The sequence below is a fragment of the Tetrao urogallus genome, assembly GCF_951394365.1.
Source record: "Tetrao urogallus genome assembly, chromosome: 9".
NCBI classification, from domain to species: Eukaryota; Metazoa; Chordata; class Aves; order Galliformes; family Phasianidae; genus Tetrao; species Tetrao urogallus.
Window position 1 is genome coordinate 8752594 of NC_136822.1, and position 19202 is coordinate 8771795.

Sequence of the window (19202 nt, forward strand, 5' to 3'; positions counted from 1 at the left end):
CTCTAGTTTTTTCTGTGAGGATGGTAACTGTTGGAATCATTGGTACATCTTTTTAGGACTTTGGTTAGCATAGCAAGGTTTATGAATCTATGTTTCTCTAAAATTTAAAGATGTGTTTTACATCTGAATATAAACTGTCTGGGCCAAACCACCAGTTAATATTAAACGGTAGTGGGGGTTCTAGGCACTGCTTTTTATTCGTTGGTAAAAGGAAAAATAACCATCTGAAGAATTTATTTTTCTTAGCAGCTCATGATGTTTTGCTTTCTGTGGCCCAGGAGAAGAGGAATGTAGCGTAGGCAGACTCAAGTAGCCTGGTTTAGCTGTACTGGTCTATCATCTTCAGCATTAACCAACACACTGCCTTTTGCTGCAGACCATTGTTTTAAGGGTAAAAGTAGAGGAGGTGCAGTGACCCTTTCCAATTCCTTGTCTAAATAGCTGAAAATAGACATCTAAGATTTTAAAACAAATCTTACCTTGGGGTCCAGGGTGACCTATCGGCCCTGGCAATCCTACTGAACCATCATCTCCTCTATGTCCCGCTTCCCCAGGAGGCCCTGGGATTGCAGGACATGAGTCATCTGTTTTTCCTGGTTCACCAGGATCACCTGTTGCATGCAATATGAAAGTAGATTAAATTACATTACAATGACAACTACAAAAAATGAGTAATAGCTCCCATGTGAAAAGTCAACATACCTGTTAGTTGTTTTTGCTATTCAAGTGCATACTTTAATATTTTAAAACATTGAGCTATGCTCACTGCTTTTAATTTTAGTCTTTAAAGAACAGCATTTAACAGCATACCATGGCAAATGTGTTAGCAGGTGTATGCTAACTGATACGTTTCAGATATTTGGTGTGCAGTTTCTGTCTTAATATGGCCCAAACTGATCTGAGTTGAAGTATCAAGTCTGCTTAACTTCAGCTCAAACACCTTAGCAGATGTAAACGTTTACAGTACTGTGCTTATTCTGTGACTGTAAAACCCTCAACAAGCAGACAAAAGGAAGAGAGCTAACTCTTCTAGCCCACAATCTCCATGTATTGTAGAAATAAAGAATTGACACATTTATGTATTGAAAGTTACCAGAAGCTATTGGCTATAGCTCCTGGTATTTTGGAACAAAATCAGAGTTGTGTTGGTTTAGATAGATTAAGAGCTCAGTTTCTGTCTATACTAATTCAGTCTAGGACTCAAGGTTTTGGCTAGAAAGTATCTAATGTGACATACCCCTCCAAAACAAAAAGAAAGTACAACTAAAAAAGTGTTAAATAATTTGAAGCAAAGGTATTTTGCATGTCTAACTGACATCATGGCACAAGGCTTTTTCTCAGTGTACTATTATTATGATAATAATAATCATAATAATATGCACAAGCTTGGAAGCACAAGCTGTTTATGTGAAAAATCTATTAGCACTATGTTGTTGTGGCACTATCTACTATTCCTAGCAGCCAAGCCAAAAAATACTTTCTTATAAGTGTATAATACACCTATACAGAAGGAAATCCTTATGAACAATAACCAATAGTCATCAACTTACCTATGAATCCTGAAGGATGTGAAAAATGGAATGCAGATTTCAGCCATTGCAGTGCAAGTGGAATCAAATTTCAAACATGCAAATAGAGTAAAGAATGGAATGAGAACTGACATCATTTATATGAGGTGACAAATAGAGAAGTCTTTTACATAGCTCAAATGAGAAATAATTTAGATTTTTTTTTTTTAGTTTGTTTGAATTGTTTATATACAAGTAAAAATTAGTAAGGATTTCTAATTTATGAATACAAAGATCACAGTTACTATTGAGTGCCAATGAGGAACAAGACTGTAAGTACCTGTGGGACCTCTAGGACCAGGTTTTCCTTGAAAGCCTTGATCTCCTGGTTGTCCTACAGCACCAGGTGGACCCCGCGAGCCATGGATTCCCATTGGACCTGGAAAGAAAACAGTCGTGCAGATGTGTAGTTGCATTCCAGGGTGAACACATAAATAAGATATCTGGCTGTTTGAGAAATAAAAAATGCTTGAGACAGCTCAACTCTGTTGTCCTGAAAAAGTAATGCACCCTTTATCTCCCTAGTCTTATAGTGAACTAAAGTTTGACTTTTGTTCTAGCAGAGATTGGAAGGTAAGTAGGGCTTATTTGTGTGGAGGAAGCAGAATATTTAGAACCTGCTTTCAATCCTGTAAGGATTCTGTTGAAAGCCCTAAACTACTGCTGTGGGAAAGCTGTGAGACACCTAGTTCAGACACATTTGCAGCTAGGTTTCTCTAGACCCCTGTAGACAGAGACAAGGCTTGCTTTATCTTGGAGACTCAGGTTTTAGTTCAGAGTTACAGGTTGGTAGGGGAGTCTTTCAGAAAGTTGCTGGAAATAGTCCATATGAATAGTCCATATGAATCTTTTTCTGCAGCTCTATCTTATCTGTATGTAAAAGGGCAGAGCTAAGAAACTTCCAGTGTACCCTTGGCTACAGCAGACTCTCCAGTGGCAATCCCAAGGCCTCGTATAAGGCTCAGTTGCGCAGAGCTGGCTATAAATACACCTGCTAGTTAAAAACATCTCAGATCCATACCCTTTGGACCTTCTCTTCCTTGATTTCCTGGAAGACCTCTGGCTCCTTGTAGCCCTCGGTGCCCAGGAATGCCTGGTGCCCCTTCAATACCAACATCACCTGGATCTCCTCGCACAAAGATAGTCTCTCCAGGAGGACCAGGATTCCCAGGCTGACCTTCCGTAAAATGTAAAAATAAATTCTTAAATACACAAAGCATGAACGTTATAAAAATAGTTATGTTCCATTTTTATCTACATTTATTTTTTTTTCCACTGGAACATAGGACAATCCTTTTGTGTTTTTGGAAATATTAGCGTTGGTCTTTCTCCAAGGCACTGTAAAGAAAACATAATGCAAATAGCTCCCCAAACTGGATTCTGTTCCAACGAAAGGTGGAAAGTTGATACCTGTATTGAGACATTGTTTCTTTTTTCTTTATTATAGTGTCACTTATCCAGCCCTTCTCCTACTTTAGAGCAGGAAGTAAGGCTTTGTACTAGGTAAAGAATGGGTCAGAAGAACTGAAAAAAGCACTGCTTGAGGACCGTGGTCTATAGGAAGAAGTGAGGTCTGTATAAATCCTTACAAACGAGTTGCCAGTTTTAGCTTTTGCAAGACTGGATTTAGGCTGGAAAGTTTTTCACAACGTATGGCAGGCCTATCAACAATGACTTCTATGCTTTTTCCTAGAAAGAGATGCGAGTAATCTTACTGGTTTGCTTCTGTGGAAATCAAGATAAGCTGTAGCAATAGAACTTCTATAGAGTTACAAAAACACACCAGAAAACTGAACGCGGAGATCTGTATTCTTGCTCTGGAGATCTGTGCAGCGTTCGCTCCTGTTTGTTCACTGAAGCATTAATTTCTTTGTTCCTCATGTGCTTTTATATCTTTATCCACAGGCAACAAATCAGTGACTCCTAACAGACTAAGAGGCTTTATACATGAATAAATATGAAGTTTTTGGCTTTAAGTACCTCTGATGCCATCTAAACCCGGTGGTCCTTGATCACCTGGAAGACCAGGAGGAGCGCTACTGGGAGATGGTCCCCTAGGTCCAATGGGTCCAACAGGTCCTCTTCTACCTACGGGTCACATTAAAGCAATCACACAGCAGCAAGGGTTTCTCGTAGGATTACAGAGACAAGTTTCTAACTAAAGGACTGATGATATGTGATGTCATGGACATAGCAGTTGTGTATGCTCTTACTTGTGTATTGAATATATGTGAGTGGGAAGACATTTTGCGTCAGAAAATATTTTATCTTCTTGAACTTTTAATGCTTTCTATTTAATCTACTTAACTAAAGAGCACACGTTATATGTGGGCATACTGCCACAAATCAGCTTCTGCTCTTGAGTGCTAATAGTGAAAGAAATGATAGAAATGTAAGACAATAGAGGACTACAAAATCACTCTGCCTAGGAGCAGGGTAAGTAGTCCAGACTGTACCTACAAAAAATGAGTTCAGCCACTTTCTAAAAATTTTAGTGAACAAGATAAACTTTCTGGATATAAATCTGTTTTTTCATTTGTAATCTGAATTTTTGCAAATTAAGAGCCCTTATATATGACAGGCAGGAAAAGTTATTTGTTACCATTCCCTGCATAACGCTTCTGTAAACTAGCAGGTGATCTGCATGTGTTGCACTCTGCTGTGTTATCTTTTCTAAATAATAATTTGGTTTCTTCTGTCTTGTGTTTTGACTCCAGCCTTCCATTTACTTGAGTGAGTTCTTAAATTATCAAAGCGGTTACGCTGTGGGAGTTATGCTACGGGAGGCCTTGTCAATTTCATGTCAAGCAATGTAATATCTTAGAATGAAACTTGTCTTTTTTTCAACCATTCTGTTCACAAACAGATTGAATTAAGAAAACTGACTGCATTCACTTTATGAGAATTCATATCATTTAGATTTTTTTTTTTATACCGTGCCAAGAACAGAACTAATGTTTTTCATCATGGAAGCTGGAATGGGGCTGTGGAGATTTTCTAGTCCAACTCCTTCCTCAAAGCAGGGTTGGCTAAAGCAGCTTTCACAGGACTGTGTCCAGCTGGGTTCTGAATGTGTCTTTTGCACAATTTTTTCTTATTTCCATGCAATTCCTACATCACCAAGCTCTTGAATGCTCATAGCAGACTTGTGATACAGTTCCATCTTGCATTTACATTGGAATAGATTTGCTGTATTTCTCTGACTACCAGCTGTACTGCACTCTTTCTTTAGGTACTTTTTTTCCCCGAGAGGCAGCTCCACCTAGCAGTTTCCTGAGTCTGTCCAAGTCAATCATCTTCTGTTCTCATTCTTTCCTCTCCAGTAATATAAATGCTCTTAATAAGAATTATTTTAGTGAGACAATCTCCTTGCATGTATTTGTGTTTGTACTAACCAGGGGAAGAGCTTGCATGAGCTTCACTTCAACTCTGCAAAGCGCCACTGAGGAGAAAATCTTTTCTTACCTGGGAATCCTGGGAATCCCCTTTCTCCAGGGGTGCCTGGAATGGAAATACCAGACCATCCAGGTTCACCTCTCTCTCCTTTTGGTCCAGGTTCTCCTGAGTATCCTGGGCGCCCTGTTTCACTTTGACCTTTATAGGAAAAGAGTTACGTACATAAGGCCTACAGTGACTACAAGTATAGATGTGCAGAACAGAAACACCAGCTGCAGATGTTCCTCTTTGCAAGGATTGCCTAGCACTGTTTTGCTGGTTTTCTCTTGGCCAAGCTGGAATTTTGTTGAATCTAGTCCTTATTCATCTATTTCAAAAGAAGTAATATTTGCTTTATTGCTCTTCTTCAGGATTTATTTTACATAGCATCATCGTTACCTATAATTTGAAGTATAAATGGGTTACAGAGTCCTAAATTTTAGTTTTCTCTCAGTATAAAGCAGTAAGAGAGTATTTTCTGTTCTATGTGGCGATTTCCATTCTTTACCTGGAGCTCCTGCGGAACCTTTTTGACCTTTTAGTCCATGCAAGCCATCCAGTCCAGGCAGTCCAGGAAGACCTAAAATGGTATGACAGGAATGAAGGGGTACCACAGCAATTAAAAGTTATATATTTTTTTGCTGACGTGTTCTGGACCAAAGCAGAGCATTTCCTGATTTTGATTCCTATTGGCAACTGAAGGGATCACACTGCACCTCAGTGCAGTCATCAGGGAAAGGAAAGAGTGAAAAGCCTGAAAATAAGCACCCTTAATAGTTTCATATCAAAGCAATCAGAAAACATACACTTTCATCCTATTTCTATACTGCAGCTAGCAGCATGAAACTCATGGAAACTGGAATTTCTTTACATCTTTGCAAGTATAAGTGCAATTTAACCTAGCTGCATGAAAAAGCAAAAATTTTACCTGTCTTATTTCATTCTGGTCCTGCAGATTTCACACAGGAAATCATGCTGCTTTGTATCATGCTACTGCAAAAGTTCTGCAAACAGCACAAAGTCTTTGAAAACAATAGAATTTAGACATCTGTAATTAAGGTTCGTGTTGATATGTGATAGCATTCAGCATCTTTGTTGCTATCAGTGTTAACTAGATGAGCAGATCATAAGCTGAGAATTTGTGCTAGCTGAAAATATTTTTTTCACTACAATCACAGCTTTTTTTTGAAAATTGATAAAAACACAGTAAGTAAAGAATACAAATAGCATCTTAATCTTTTAACTTCATTATTGACCAAATTTGAGATTGTTAATTTCTTGCAGTGGAAGGTAAAAAAAATCTCCATGTTATCAGCATTTTATAGTTTCCTAAGTTGCATATATGAAGTCTCAAATATGAAGATGTACACTTATCAAATACAAGCTGCAGACTTGTCTTACAATGCCTTGCTGTCTCAACTTCAAACCATAAGTATCTGTAGGTGCACTTCTCTTAATCTGAGTCAATTCATGGTTCATTGAAAACAGGCACTCATAAACTGTCCAAAAGTTGAAATTTGATTTTGTGCAAACACCGATAAAAGCCAGTCAAGTTATTTGCCTGTTTTATTGTAGAACTGAGTAAAAAAGTCTGATTAAAAGTCCTTTCTCATCCTGATCACTTTAGTATCGTTTCTTGAGAAATAAATGAATGATGTCATAATGCTCTTTTCCAGGTAAAACCAGAATTTGAAACTGTACTACTATTGAAACCCGGAGCTATCACAAATTAGAAAATGCAGAGTGAAATCAATTGTATCCTCAAAGCTTCTAACTTAAAATTGCTGTATACTGCGATCTTTGATGTTTTCTTATTACACTTTGCTTTTTGTTTAAAGCTAAGGAGGTGGGGGAGAAAGTAGGGGGACCCTATCAGCTGGACATTCACCTGAGAAATGAGAGTGCAATATTTAGGTCTGTGAATGTAAGGATGCACCACCTGGTGATAGGAACCAATTAGACAATGGGTTTCAAAGACTTCAGGCAAGAACAGAATTGGGACGCTTCCCCCTCCAGAACAGGACAGCCTAGAGTGGATGTCGGTCTTCAAGCAATTGGACAATACTGTTAGAATTCCTGTTAGTTTTCTACTTCTACTGATTCACCTCCCTACAAGTTAGGACTCTCAATTTAGTTTCAGTGGTATTTTTTTTTCTGCAACTCTGAATTATCTTTTTCTGTCTGCTTTTCCCTGTTTAGCCACTTCCTGGCTTAGAGGATGGAGGTTCTGTTTCAGTTCCTATGTCTGATCCCAGCATGTCCCACAGCACACACATCTGCTGTCTATCCAGAGCACGAATCATAGAATTTATTGCTGTACTGTAGACATACAAATGGAAATAGTTTTAAATTTCTAAGACAGTCAAATGTTTCAGGGACAATTCACCACAAGAACAGCATCAGGAATGCCCTTCATCAAATAGTTCACCTGCCAAAAGTGAACATCCTTAGTTCAAATAGGTCACCATGTTCTTAAACACACCATAAATAATAATCCATAGCTTTGTTCTCAGAACGTTGAATTACTTTTGTTACACTTTAACAAAGGAGGGGGGGAAAAACAACAAGCAAACAGCCAGCAGCAAACACCAGTCTGGAAAAATTTAAGTCCAGAAAGTTTAAAAACCTGCAGGATGTGGGTAATGCAATCCATTTATTAGTATGGGATACTACTAATCCCACCTGTAGCACCTTCTGTGCCCTTAATCTGCTCTTTAACTTTTCATGAAATTTTAACTTTCAGTCCTGTCTTCTGTGGCTTGCTTTTATCTTGAGGATGTTCCCATTTTTCAAATTTATGTGAGAACTGTATGCCAATCTGGGGAATTTAATAGCAGTGTTTTAAAACAATTATGAACTACTAACGCCTTTTGGAACCCAGGCCACCATTTAAAAATTTTTGATCTTTAGCTTTATTCAGTCAGGATTGATGGCTTGGCTTACTTGCTTTCCAGGGAATTTCTGACACCTTTGCCAACAATCCATTATAATATCAGCACTTGTATTTCTAGCTTTTTGGATTGCTATCGTTGCACACTTCTAGGTGCAGCTGAATTGGCTGACCTATGCATGAACCACCACTTCTGCACTTTACAGCCCAAATCAACTTTTACTTGCACAAGTAAATCTGCTCGTGTTCTTCATATTGCTTGCTTTGTAAAGGATTGCTCACACAAGGCTTGCCATACTGAACCCTTAACCTGTAAAACTATGGCTGTAATAACGAAAATGTTGTTATGCTTTGGTAGAAGCCCTTTAACTAAATGTTTTAATCTAAAAGCTCTTCAGGCACAAGACAATTAATATAAATGAGAGACAATTATACTAACAAGGCTGTGTCCTTAACAGTGAACAGCCAATTAACCATTTCACTTCTAATACTACCATATTAATAAAAATAGCATATGATCTATGTTTTCTAGTTGAATTGGAATACCTATTTTATTCAGTTTTCATTACTGAGTATAATTTCAAAGCTGTTTTTGACTTTAATGGCAACGTATGGGATTCTAAGGCAGGCAACTTGGTGTCTAATTAATTTCTATTCGGAACCAAACTTTTCCCTCTGCAGCATGTGTTTATTTATGTTTCCTTTGCAGGACTTGGGTAACTTCTGTACAACAGAAAAGCATCTGAGCTCTTATGGGCAGAAGAGTCCATCCATTGCTAAGAAGTTTCCAGTGGTACAGCTTTTTTCTCTCAATTTAGATATCCCCGTGATTGCAGATTTTTGCCTTATGGAAAATATGGTTTGCAGCAATTAAATGCTCCTTTGCAGATTAAACACCAGCAAGAAACAACACAACACAACAGTTTAGATCAGCTCTGCTTGCTTCTGCAAACAATCAGAAATGTCCATTTTTCACTTAATTTTCCAGTATTTTGAAGGAAACCTTCTCAATATTATCTTAGTCTAAATTTGTAATGACTCTGTTTAGCCATTTATCAGTCTCATGTTATTTTTGCATATCTGTATAAGCATCACTTATGTTCCTCTTGCTCTGGTTATGAACTAAACTATTACAGAGTGCAGAGAATGTGCAAAGTTGATTATCTTTCTTTATAATGTATTACTGTTATTTATAATTTCAATATTAATATTTACTATCCTCAGTATATATAGAATTTGGGGAAACCTTTTCTATGTAAAATCCACAAAAAAAAAAAAATCAACAACAAACAGTTTTTAGTAAATTAAAAGAAAACCAAATTATCTTATGATTACAATTTGATGTGGACAAAACTGCCCCCAGCAGTTTGCTGTTTTTGTTAGAGTAACAGTGGCACTCCATGGTGAAAAGGTAGAACACAACTGAAGCAAAAGTGGAACACCTGAACTACTGCAAACTCCTTTTTCTTTCCTCAACTCCCACTATCGGTTTTATCAGTAGAGCCAGAATCTGTTTCTACTTTCTTACTTATTCATTTTAATTTTCAGTCCAATTTTGTGAGGCTACATCTGTTATTTTTTTTTTAAAGGTCCCCAAAAGCTGGCTTAATTTTTTTAGTTGTTTGGGGAAATACAGAACCAAAACATGCTTGTGTTAGACCTTTTCCATTTTCGGTGCTAAAAGAGTAGCAATATATGATGCTGTCCTTTAACCAAAAGAACTGTTCTGTATGCTATTTACCTTTTCTACCTTGTGATCCAGTTAATCCTTGAAGCCCTGGAGATCCCAAAATTCCATGTTGCCCTTTTTCTCCCGGTTCTCCTGGCAATCCTGGAGGACCTGTAGCTCCTGTAAAAAAAACAATATATATATATTGTTTTTATATATATATATATATACAATACATTATTATTATATATCATTATATAATATTGATATATAATATGTATGGATCTTGCTCTCAGGCTCTGAGCAAACTCTACTGGCACTGTCCAGACATACTGAAAGAGCCTTCAATACAAACTTTCATACCACCTACAGCTTCCTCCACAGAGCTGCCTCTTCAGCTGTGCTTTCTTGATCCCTACCTCTTTTGAGTTCTTACATCATGCCAGTTTTTTTTTTAAACATTGGCTTTACCTGGAAATCCAGGTATTCCTGGGTATCCAGGCTCGCCCTTGGATCCTGGTCTTCCAGGTTGCCCTTGGATACCTGGTGAACCTTTCTCACCTGGGAATCCACAGAATCCTTAAAAAACAAAATAAAATAATAATAAAATCTTGAAGTCTCATGTATCAAGTTACCCAATTCTTCATCTTGTGGTATGTTAAAAAGATGTAAACGTTTGGTAAGATTTTCCTGGAACAGAAAAGCATTTTCTCCTATTGTATAAGATCCTTGCATCTATTTAGCAGCAATAAGTTATGCAACTCTCTCTGATATCTGAAAGAGTAGAATTGGTGAGTGAGAAGCAGACAAGTATTCAGGAAGGTTTCAGGATATTTACCAGTGTTGTACTAGGCCATACCAGATTATACCTCTCATGTTTGTGATAGCTGTGTTACACATTGTGCTTCTCCATTCCTTGGGCTTATAACTGTGGAAAAGCTCAGTTTGTTGAAAGAAGGGCTCTCTCTCCACTAACAAAGCTTATAGAAAGTTTATCATGTTCAACTTTCTTTTTTTGTTAATTAGAAAGAAGTTACCTGGTAATCCTGGATCTCCAGGAGACCCTTTTTGACCTTGTGGACCAAGCAGAAGAGTTGGGTCACCTCTCTTTCCTGTTAAGGTACAGTGACTTTCATGTAGTACAAATATCATTTTCATCCATGAAAACAAAGCTGAACAGTTTTGTAAAATCAGATCATTTACTCATATATTATGTATATGTTATTATTAGTTATGATTATTAGTTATAACTATAAAAGGGAATGAGAGAACACAATGAAAAATGCTTTGGCAAATGGAAATTATCTGACAGCTCAGCCTATCTTGAAGTACAAACTCATTTGTATTTGGTAATTGCTGCCAATGTTCATGTGAATTTCCCACTATGGGAAAGGGAAAAAAAAAAAGAGAACTTTTCCAATACTGACAGCATATACTGAATATGAAAGATATTTCCCTATAATACTTTATTAAAAACAAAGAGCTCCTTACATATGCTTGTGCAGATTTGCATAATCAATGCAGCATGAGTCCATTTATTCAGTAAACGCCATTTTGTGGGCTCTGCAAGCTAGCACAACTTCTTCTGTGGTGAAATTCCCATTTAGCACAGTGCTATCCTAGCAATTCTGTAATATGTGTACAGATTGTTCTTTTTTGGGGGGAGGGAGGGGAGAAATGAATGATATAAAAGTAATTGTGAATCCCTCTGTACTATTTTAAAAAACTACATATTTGTCTAATAACATAAATGCAATTTGTCTTATTTGATTTGACTAGTATTAAAGATGGATGTATGTTTTTATTTGTTTTTTTTTAATGGACTTTTGAAACTCTGTGAAACTTCACATAGATTTATCTTCTGAATTAATGAACTATCTTACAATGAACAAGCTGTTAAAGAAGTAACGTGTTGAAATGCAAGTTTTGCCTTTCAGGCATGTCAGACTTCTCTCTAATTATATTTATGTTTGAATTATGTTCATTTCTGTCTTCTATTCCTGTGTCTAGTAACTCCTTTCCATATATCAAAGCATATATATCATAACAAAACGTTTTTTTTTCAAAAGCATATTTATATCAGCTCATTACCTTTAGGTCCTTTGGGGCCTGTCAGTCCTGGGTTTCCAGGCATTCCTGGTAAGCCAACATCACCCTGAATTTTATTTTTTTTTAAGAGCAAACAACAAAAAAAAATGTTTGATGGTTTGATGTATGATACATGTAATAAGAATGATCTGTAAGAACATTTAGTTCTTTTACTCTGGTAAACAGATTGGGAATCAACATGAACAACAAAACTGTATCTTAACAGAAAAGCATGCTGTCTTCATTACATGTCTAACACTGACTATTAACACTTCCAAAAAACTCTATATTAGAATTACTAACAATTTTGAAATTGTTAATGTTAATGCTTGGCTTTGCTTTAACATCTTAAATTCCCCACAGGTTGTTTGAGTAATTTAATTTAAAAGGTTCTACAATGGTGTACCAAGTATTATTGTAATTTACCCCCAATTCACTACAAACATTAACCAGAAATCTGTTGTGATGTAACAATCAAAATATAATGATTTCTTTCTTTTTCCTTTTAAACAATCAGCAAAACAGATTCTCTCTTCAAAGAAACATAATAAAGGGCAAGACAAGCAAAGATATGAACTTGTTTTTTGGTACAAGGACAAGTACAATATGAGTATCCACTGTCGTATTTCTTGGAGCTGGGAGAGATACACTTAAAGTCCAGGACTGTCACTTCACTGTCACAGGACCAGTCACTGTCACTTCAATTTACCTGGTCCCCTGGTAGTCCTTTGAAACCCGTAATTCCTTTAGAGCCCTTTGGTCCTGGGAAACCACGTGATCCCGGAAATCCCATCAGTCCGATGTCACCATGGTCACCTGGAAGTCCTGGGGCACCACTGTTCCCTGGAAATCCTGGGGCACCTCTGAAACCTGTATTTCCTTTTTCACCTGAAGTTAATTGTAGGATAACAATGACAAATATAGTCAAACCATATTTTGAATATGGCTATGCTTTCACACTTTGTATATTGCCTTAGTAAGTGCTCAAAGAAACTAGCCTGCTAGGGTCAGAATCTATAAAAACAGTAAGGTAGCTAGATACTGCTGCAACTATAAATCCAAACCTATGAAAAACATCAGTCATTTATATATTGTACAATGTATGCTTGTGTGCACAGCTTTATTTTATGGACTTACCTCTTTCACCTCTAAATCCATTTTCACCAGGAAACCCTGGCTCCCCCTTTTGTCCTTTCTCAAGGCGAATGTTAATGCTGCCACCATCTCCTGGAAGCCCTCTTTCACCTTTGAACCAAACATACGTAATGTAAGTAAATCCTTTTGTGTTACAGGACCTAAAGATTAATTTTAGCAAAGTCTTCTCTACTGATGAAAGCCTTTGAATACTAATGCAGACTCCAGTTATTTGAGAAGACTCACTGCTAACACAGCTAATGTTCTTTTGCTTGTTTTTTAGTTAAATCAGTAGTAATACAGCTCATGATAAATCAGAATTATTCCCTACTTGTCTGAAATAAGGAAGATGGCAAATATATGTCTGCTTTACAATGTATTGTCTGTGACCAAGTACACTTTAGAGACTGCTGTTCTTTCTCCTGTATTAATATGCAAATAATATGACAAAATTTGAAAAATCTAAAGTTTCACATATGTACAGGAGAAAATTCAAGGCTTGTTTATGTGAATTATCTTTATGTATCATTTGATTTACTGCTGTAAATGGATCTTTGACATTAATTTTTATCCAGTCAGTTTTCATGCATACATAAGGGAAAAAAGTGGATTTAGTGTCTCTGAGAACAAGTTAAAAAAACACTTACAAAAACAGAAAATATAAATCTATACCAAACATGGTCTTAACAAATACTAGTCATAGTACTAACAAAATTATAGGGTGAAGCAGATTTGTACAAACCTTTCACTCCCATATCCCCACATTCTCCACTAGGCCCAGGTGGACCCATACTTCCTTCTTCCCCTTTTACACCAGGGATTCCCATTGGGCCTTGTGTTCCTGGGAGTCCAGGGAATCCTTGGGGTCCTTGAATCCCTTTGCTTCCTGGTAATATTAAACGCTTTATTTACATACTCAGTCTGCTATATCGTTGCCATCACATTCTAAGGAAAATTATAAAGCAAAAGGCAGGAGGTTTACAAGGATTCCTTAGGAAATCAGCAAAGCTAGAGAGACAATAATTGTGCCAAGATTAAACTTGTCAGGAATTCTAGATTGCCTTGGAACAAACATATTCCCCTCCCCAGCCACCATCTCCTTACTTAGCATACTTAGTATGCTTACTACTAGAGAAGCTAACCTTCAAGATACCTGATACTGCTAGTTGGACTACTTATGTATTTTTTCCTTTTCTTTTAATATTCTGTGACATCTAGCCTTATTTTAAATCTAATTTTACCTTGTAATCTGCACTTGTCTAACTAGGTTAGTCTTGCTTTAGTGCACTTAGAATTCTAGACTGAGTATTTTTCTGTGAATGGTAAACAACATTTTGCTCTAAAATGAATGTAAATTTGTTATTTTCATACCAAAGTAGTTTTCAGGGTTTTTTTGTTTTTTTTGGCACAATTTCTCACATTTTCAGAAGGATTAGACATGTGTGAAACTATTTATTCACTCACTTATGAGAATGTGTTCTAGATACAGAATACAGTCCCAGACTGCATCAGTAAAGGAGATAGTCTGCATGCAATAAAAACATTGTTCTCATTATGATATATTTAGCAACAAACTATAAAAAACAGCAAATTATACACCAAAATATGTCAGTGTTGTTTAACAAACAAGGTGCCACAATGCATCAAAGTGTATCTTTCTACTCCTTTGTTTTTATTTTAATAGAAAGAACAAAAGATGCTATTATTACTGCCTCTACCTTGCTGCAGGGTCTTGTTCTAGAAGCTGGAAAGGAAAGAGGATGCAAAGTGTCTCATATCTTTGAAAGCAGTTGAGATAGCTTCTAAAACAAGAAATGTTATGGATGAAGTGATGTGCAGGATGTTTAACATACCTGTTTGACCTGGGAAGCCAGGCTGTCCGTTATTGCCTGGAAGTCCTGGAAGTCCTCGGGACCCTGGAGGACCTGGGGGGCCCTGTGAGCCAGGAGAGCCCTTGAGACCTTTGATTCCAGGTGGCCCAGCTAGACCCCTGTCTCCCTTCTGACCTTTGTAGCCTGGTAAGCCTGTAAAGAAAATATTTACTTCATAAGCATAAATGCGGGGAAAGAATTCAGCAATTGTATTTTAAAAGTATAACTGGAGTATAAATTTGAAATCATCAAACATGGCAAAATGACTTGGAAACTTCACCACCATGCTGGAGTCCTGCCTCTGCCTGAATTTTCACCTGGAATGTTTTGTTTTCTTATACTTCTTAAGTAAGAGACATAGAGCTAGAAGCTCCCTGCAATAAATCTCAACTTTTTGAGAATTTTGAGTATTTTGAGAATGCCAAGATCCCTAAGTACTTTTGACACACGTTTACTAGCTCACCTTAGCTAGCACTTCAGCTTAAGAGTGAAGAAGATAATTTTATCTCAGCAATGCCAGGAGCTCAGCTAAGCTAATCAGGACAGAAGAGAATAAAAGACCATTAACTTTTCTGTTTATTATTTGGCAGTGAACACATTAATATTTGGCCAGTTAAGGTATTTAATACAGTAAAAAGTATTTATGAGAAAGAAAGCAAAGTTGTGAAAAATCTGAGATGAACATTATACACTCCTTGAATTACAGGAAATGTACAAAATAATGTACACAGCCACTAATGAGCAGCTGTCACGGAAGTATTTGTCATGCTAGTGACAAAAATCATGTGGTTAAATCCACTAGAAAAGATGTGCAAAGCTTACAAAAGTGAGGCAACCTGATGAATGTCAAATACCTTGAGAACCTGGCAGGCCTATGGCACCTCTGAGTCCAGGTGGCCCTGGTAATCTTGTGTCACATGGTGGACCAGGGGTGCCTGGACAGCCTGGTGCTCCTGTATCACCTTCTGGGCCCCTAAAACCTTTAGCACCTGGAAATCCTGGGGTCCCAGGGTGCCCTGGAAACAAAAAGAAACCAACAAAAACCACTGTAAAGTCTTTCAATTCCATTACTTGTTATCCATAATAATTTCTACTTTAATTTTGAAATACTATGTTGCTACTGGAATCTCTTACTTATCCTACAGCTTTTGCACAGTTTGTGTAAATGGATGTTTATCTGCAATTTAGAATCGGCTGCTGCAGAGCGCTTCTTCCTTTAAGAAAAACACAAATTCAGCTCTCACCTACAGGTGAGTAGGGTCTTTATGTTGCAAAAGCTATCTGTCTGATGTGTAGAGTAGAATGAGGATAGCTTACTGGCATGCAGCAGCAACATGGTTCTACTGGTGTTCCCTGCATGGAAAAAATGTGTTACTGAGGGTCAGGCAAAAAGGGGGACCTATAAAAGCAAAGAGGAACATCTGCTATAAAGTAGGAAGGCTGTGGCACTGTGGAGACACTTGCAGCAGCAAGCAAAACTGGATACTGAGGATTATTTTGGGCAAAGTTGTTCATCTTTCTCTCTCTCTCTCTCCTTGAGTGTTCTCGCATCTTTAGCCCATCTTTTCTGATTTAAGAAAGCAAACTGAGGCAGGGTCTATGTTTGTGTCTGTGGAGCACAGCAGGAAACTCTAAGCATGGATGGCCCATAGCCAGCAAGCGACAGTAATAACAACTGGAAGCTGCAGTGTTACTGTGCAAACTGGGGAAAAGACACTTTCCTTCCCCTGCAATTCAGATTTTCTCAGTGGCTGATCAACCTTACCTGTGAAAAAGTAAAAATATGGTGTACCCTTCATGGTCACCATTATGGATGCAGCTAAGAATAAGGTTATCAGTGCTGATCTTGCATAGACTTTTATATTTGAATACATGGAAATGCTTCAGAAAAACTGTTTCATACCTTGAAGCCCAGGAATGCCTGGGTCACCCCTTGCTCCTTGTGCACCAGGTGGTCCTGGCAGTCCCCTGTTGCCTGGGATTCCTGGAGGGCCATATGTAGTATCACCTGGAACACCCTTCTGGCCATCTATGCCAGGTGGACCTGGAGCACCATTTTTACCATCAATGGTAGGTCCTCTTTCACCTTCTTCACCAGGATCACCAGCTGTGCCTCGGAAGCCTGTTGGTATGATTTTTAAATTCAGATAGGACATAAGTAGTATATTTTTTTCTTCTAACACTCTGGAATATTATAAATCATATTTAACCAGAATTACATTATCACTTTGCAAGGAAAAGTAATATTATTACTTATATATTATTATAGTAATTTTCAGATTTCTCATTTACTGCTAATAATACGTGAGAGATGGTGGAAGTAAGTATTCCTGTGGGAAGGGACAATGCTTTTCTCCAGGGCAGCATCTATTTTGTGTACTGTCATTCTTATCAAGATCAATTCCTTTGCTGAAAGGGCACCAGTTAGTCTCAGTTTTCTATGAAAATCTATATATGCCAAAATCATTTCCTCCCTGTACATTGAATATTAGGTTGCTGCAGTACTTGCTGGAGGAAAGGGTGAACATTGGTAAATATTCCTCTTCTATTAGCTTTAGTTGAAATATATTTCTGTTTTACACAGTAGCTACTTTACCCTGTCTGTATGTATTACAGCTTGACCAACAGGTGTCCTTAACTGAGAAAAGTAAATTCACCTTCTGGTCCAGGAATTCCTGCTCCTGGCCTGCCTTGCTGGCCTTTTGGCCCATCAAAGCCATTTTGTCCAGGAAGACCAGGGAGTCCTTTTAAGCCCTTTGGCCCTGGAAACAGGAAGAAAAGGTGTAAAAATCCAATAGAGCTCTAAAATTTGTAATTTAAGAGAACAGTATTTTGTCTCTATCTCATGCTAAATATGTACTTGGAAAACAAGATGACTCAAATTTTTCAAGCAAGAGTTGCCAACCAAATCACAAACAAATCTATGGCTTCTGTTTTTCCAAATGGGTTTGTACCCTATAACATTAACAGCAGACTTCAAATCACCCGAGTAACGTGTGGAAAAAAAATCTAAAATATTTTAATACTACAGGACATTAACCTATTGAGCTACAATTGTCAATGCAAATTCTTGTGTGCTATACACTTCTTCTGGAACGGAACAGTTGAACTCAATACGCTAATCTTTGTTGTTTTGTATCATTCCATACATGCAATTCGTTACCATTCACAGTACTCGTGTCAGGGAGTTGCATAATACCATGCTGAAGTGACAGCTTGAAAATCCAGTATCCCTGTTAGTTCTGATCATGATGTTCTGTGGTGTCTCAAATGCTTTAGAGTTGTCAAAAGCAACGTTTGGCCAATTCCTGGATGAGTTATTTGAATTTAAGTTGAACAAGGAAAGTAGTAAGTATTCAGATTTTAGGCTTCAAGTGTTCTGAACTATGTTATCTTAGAAATTACAGTCTTGAAGCATATTTTTGCCTGGTATACATTTTTATCCTGTTATCCAGATGTGGATATTCCAGGTCCTATTGCATCTAGCCTTTGTTTATTTAAGTCTGTCTCACATCTTTTAAGTGCAGCAGGACAGTTTCATGGTACCTTCATTTAGTCACTCCTATGAAAACAATCTGGATACCTTTTGATCATGGAAACTGGAGCTTTCCAGCCCTTGGTTGTAATAGATAACTATATACCTGTACATTTGCAGTTTTACATTTTGAGATATGTATCTGCTGAAAAACTAGAGTCCTTAGTGTATCTTCGTAGGATAGCTTCTTTTTTTTTTTTAATTACAAACTCCTTTTTTAATTAAAAACTCACTTTCAACTTAAAATAAAATTTCTCCATCTGTAAACATACCTTGAACACCTTTAAAACCAGGGGAACCTGGGTTTCCAGGGTAGGGTGATGTAATACACACAGTGTCACCTGAAGCAAAAAGGAGAAAGAAAATGGCCTATTTGATTTTAAAATAAATGTAGTCTGGACATCTACAAAAACATTTCTGAGGTACAAACGAAGTGAGCAAAGGTAAAGAGAGAGTTTTTTTTTACGTACATCATTACTGCCATATTATTAAGGTACAATGAAGAATGCATTTCTCTGCCAATTATTTTGTAGAGAATATTGTTAACGATTCTAATCATTACAATACAGTTGTATTCTGTAGACAGATTTTTGTTTTTCACTTTTGTAGTGTCGGAAAGTTTTCTTTACAGTAGCCTCTACTGTAAGAAAGAAATTATATTTTCATCTCAACTCTGTGTACATTTTTGATTTATACATATTGATATCAGTGAAGATTTCTTTGGTAGGGAATACACAAACAGAAAGACTGTGTCTCAAGTATGAGTTGTCTTTTCTGTTCCTTTAGTGAGAACCACGGCCCTGTAAATCCTTATAAATAGGAGTATTCTCCACTCCAGAAAGTAATTCCTCTGGTGGTGTACAAGTAGCACACTGCAGGCCCCTTTAGATTCATATTCTTACCAGTACTTGGCTCTTAAGTGCTGACAGTATGTGACCACTGAGCTTACCAAAACATTTAGCTGTAAATGACTAACACTATGTATGTTTCTGATCTGCATCTGAAATTGTAA

At 37.3% G+C, this 19202-nt stretch overlaps 1 protein-coding gene across 1 annotated transcript in view; it reads right to left on the bottom strand.

The window, feature by feature from the left end:
• Positions 1-19202, bottom strand: part of COL4A4 (collagen type IV alpha 4 chain) — a gene marked incomplete at both ends in the record, with an annotated part of 60619 nt that overhangs the window by 5565 nt on the left and 35852 nt on the right. Inside the window, 18 exons of the mRNA XM_079539992.1 lie at positions 480-611; positions 1840-1947; positions 2590-2745; positions 3549-3656; positions 5034-5162; positions 5512-5583; positions 9635-9742; positions 10034-10141; positions 10600-10674; positions 11654-11717; positions 12360-12538; positions 12788-12895; positions 13527-13670; positions 14638-14808; positions 15510-15671; positions 16559-16777; positions 17313-17417; positions 18463-18531. Coding sequence (XP_079396118.1) covers positions 480-611; positions 1840-1947; positions 2590-2745; positions 3549-3656; positions 5034-5162; positions 5512-5583; positions 9635-9742; positions 10034-10141; positions 10600-10674; positions 11654-11717; positions 12360-12538; positions 12788-12895; positions 13527-13670; positions 14638-14808; positions 15510-15671; positions 16559-16777; positions 17313-17417; positions 18463-18531 — 2217 coding nt within the window. The remainder of the gene's footprint in view (positions 1-479; positions 612-1839; positions 1948-2589; positions 2746-3548; positions 3657-5033; positions 5163-5511; positions 5584-9634; positions 9743-10033; positions 10142-10599; positions 10675-11653; positions 11718-12359; positions 12539-12787; positions 12896-13526; positions 13671-14637; positions 14809-15509; positions 15672-16558; positions 16778-17312; positions 17418-18462; positions 18532-19202) is intronic.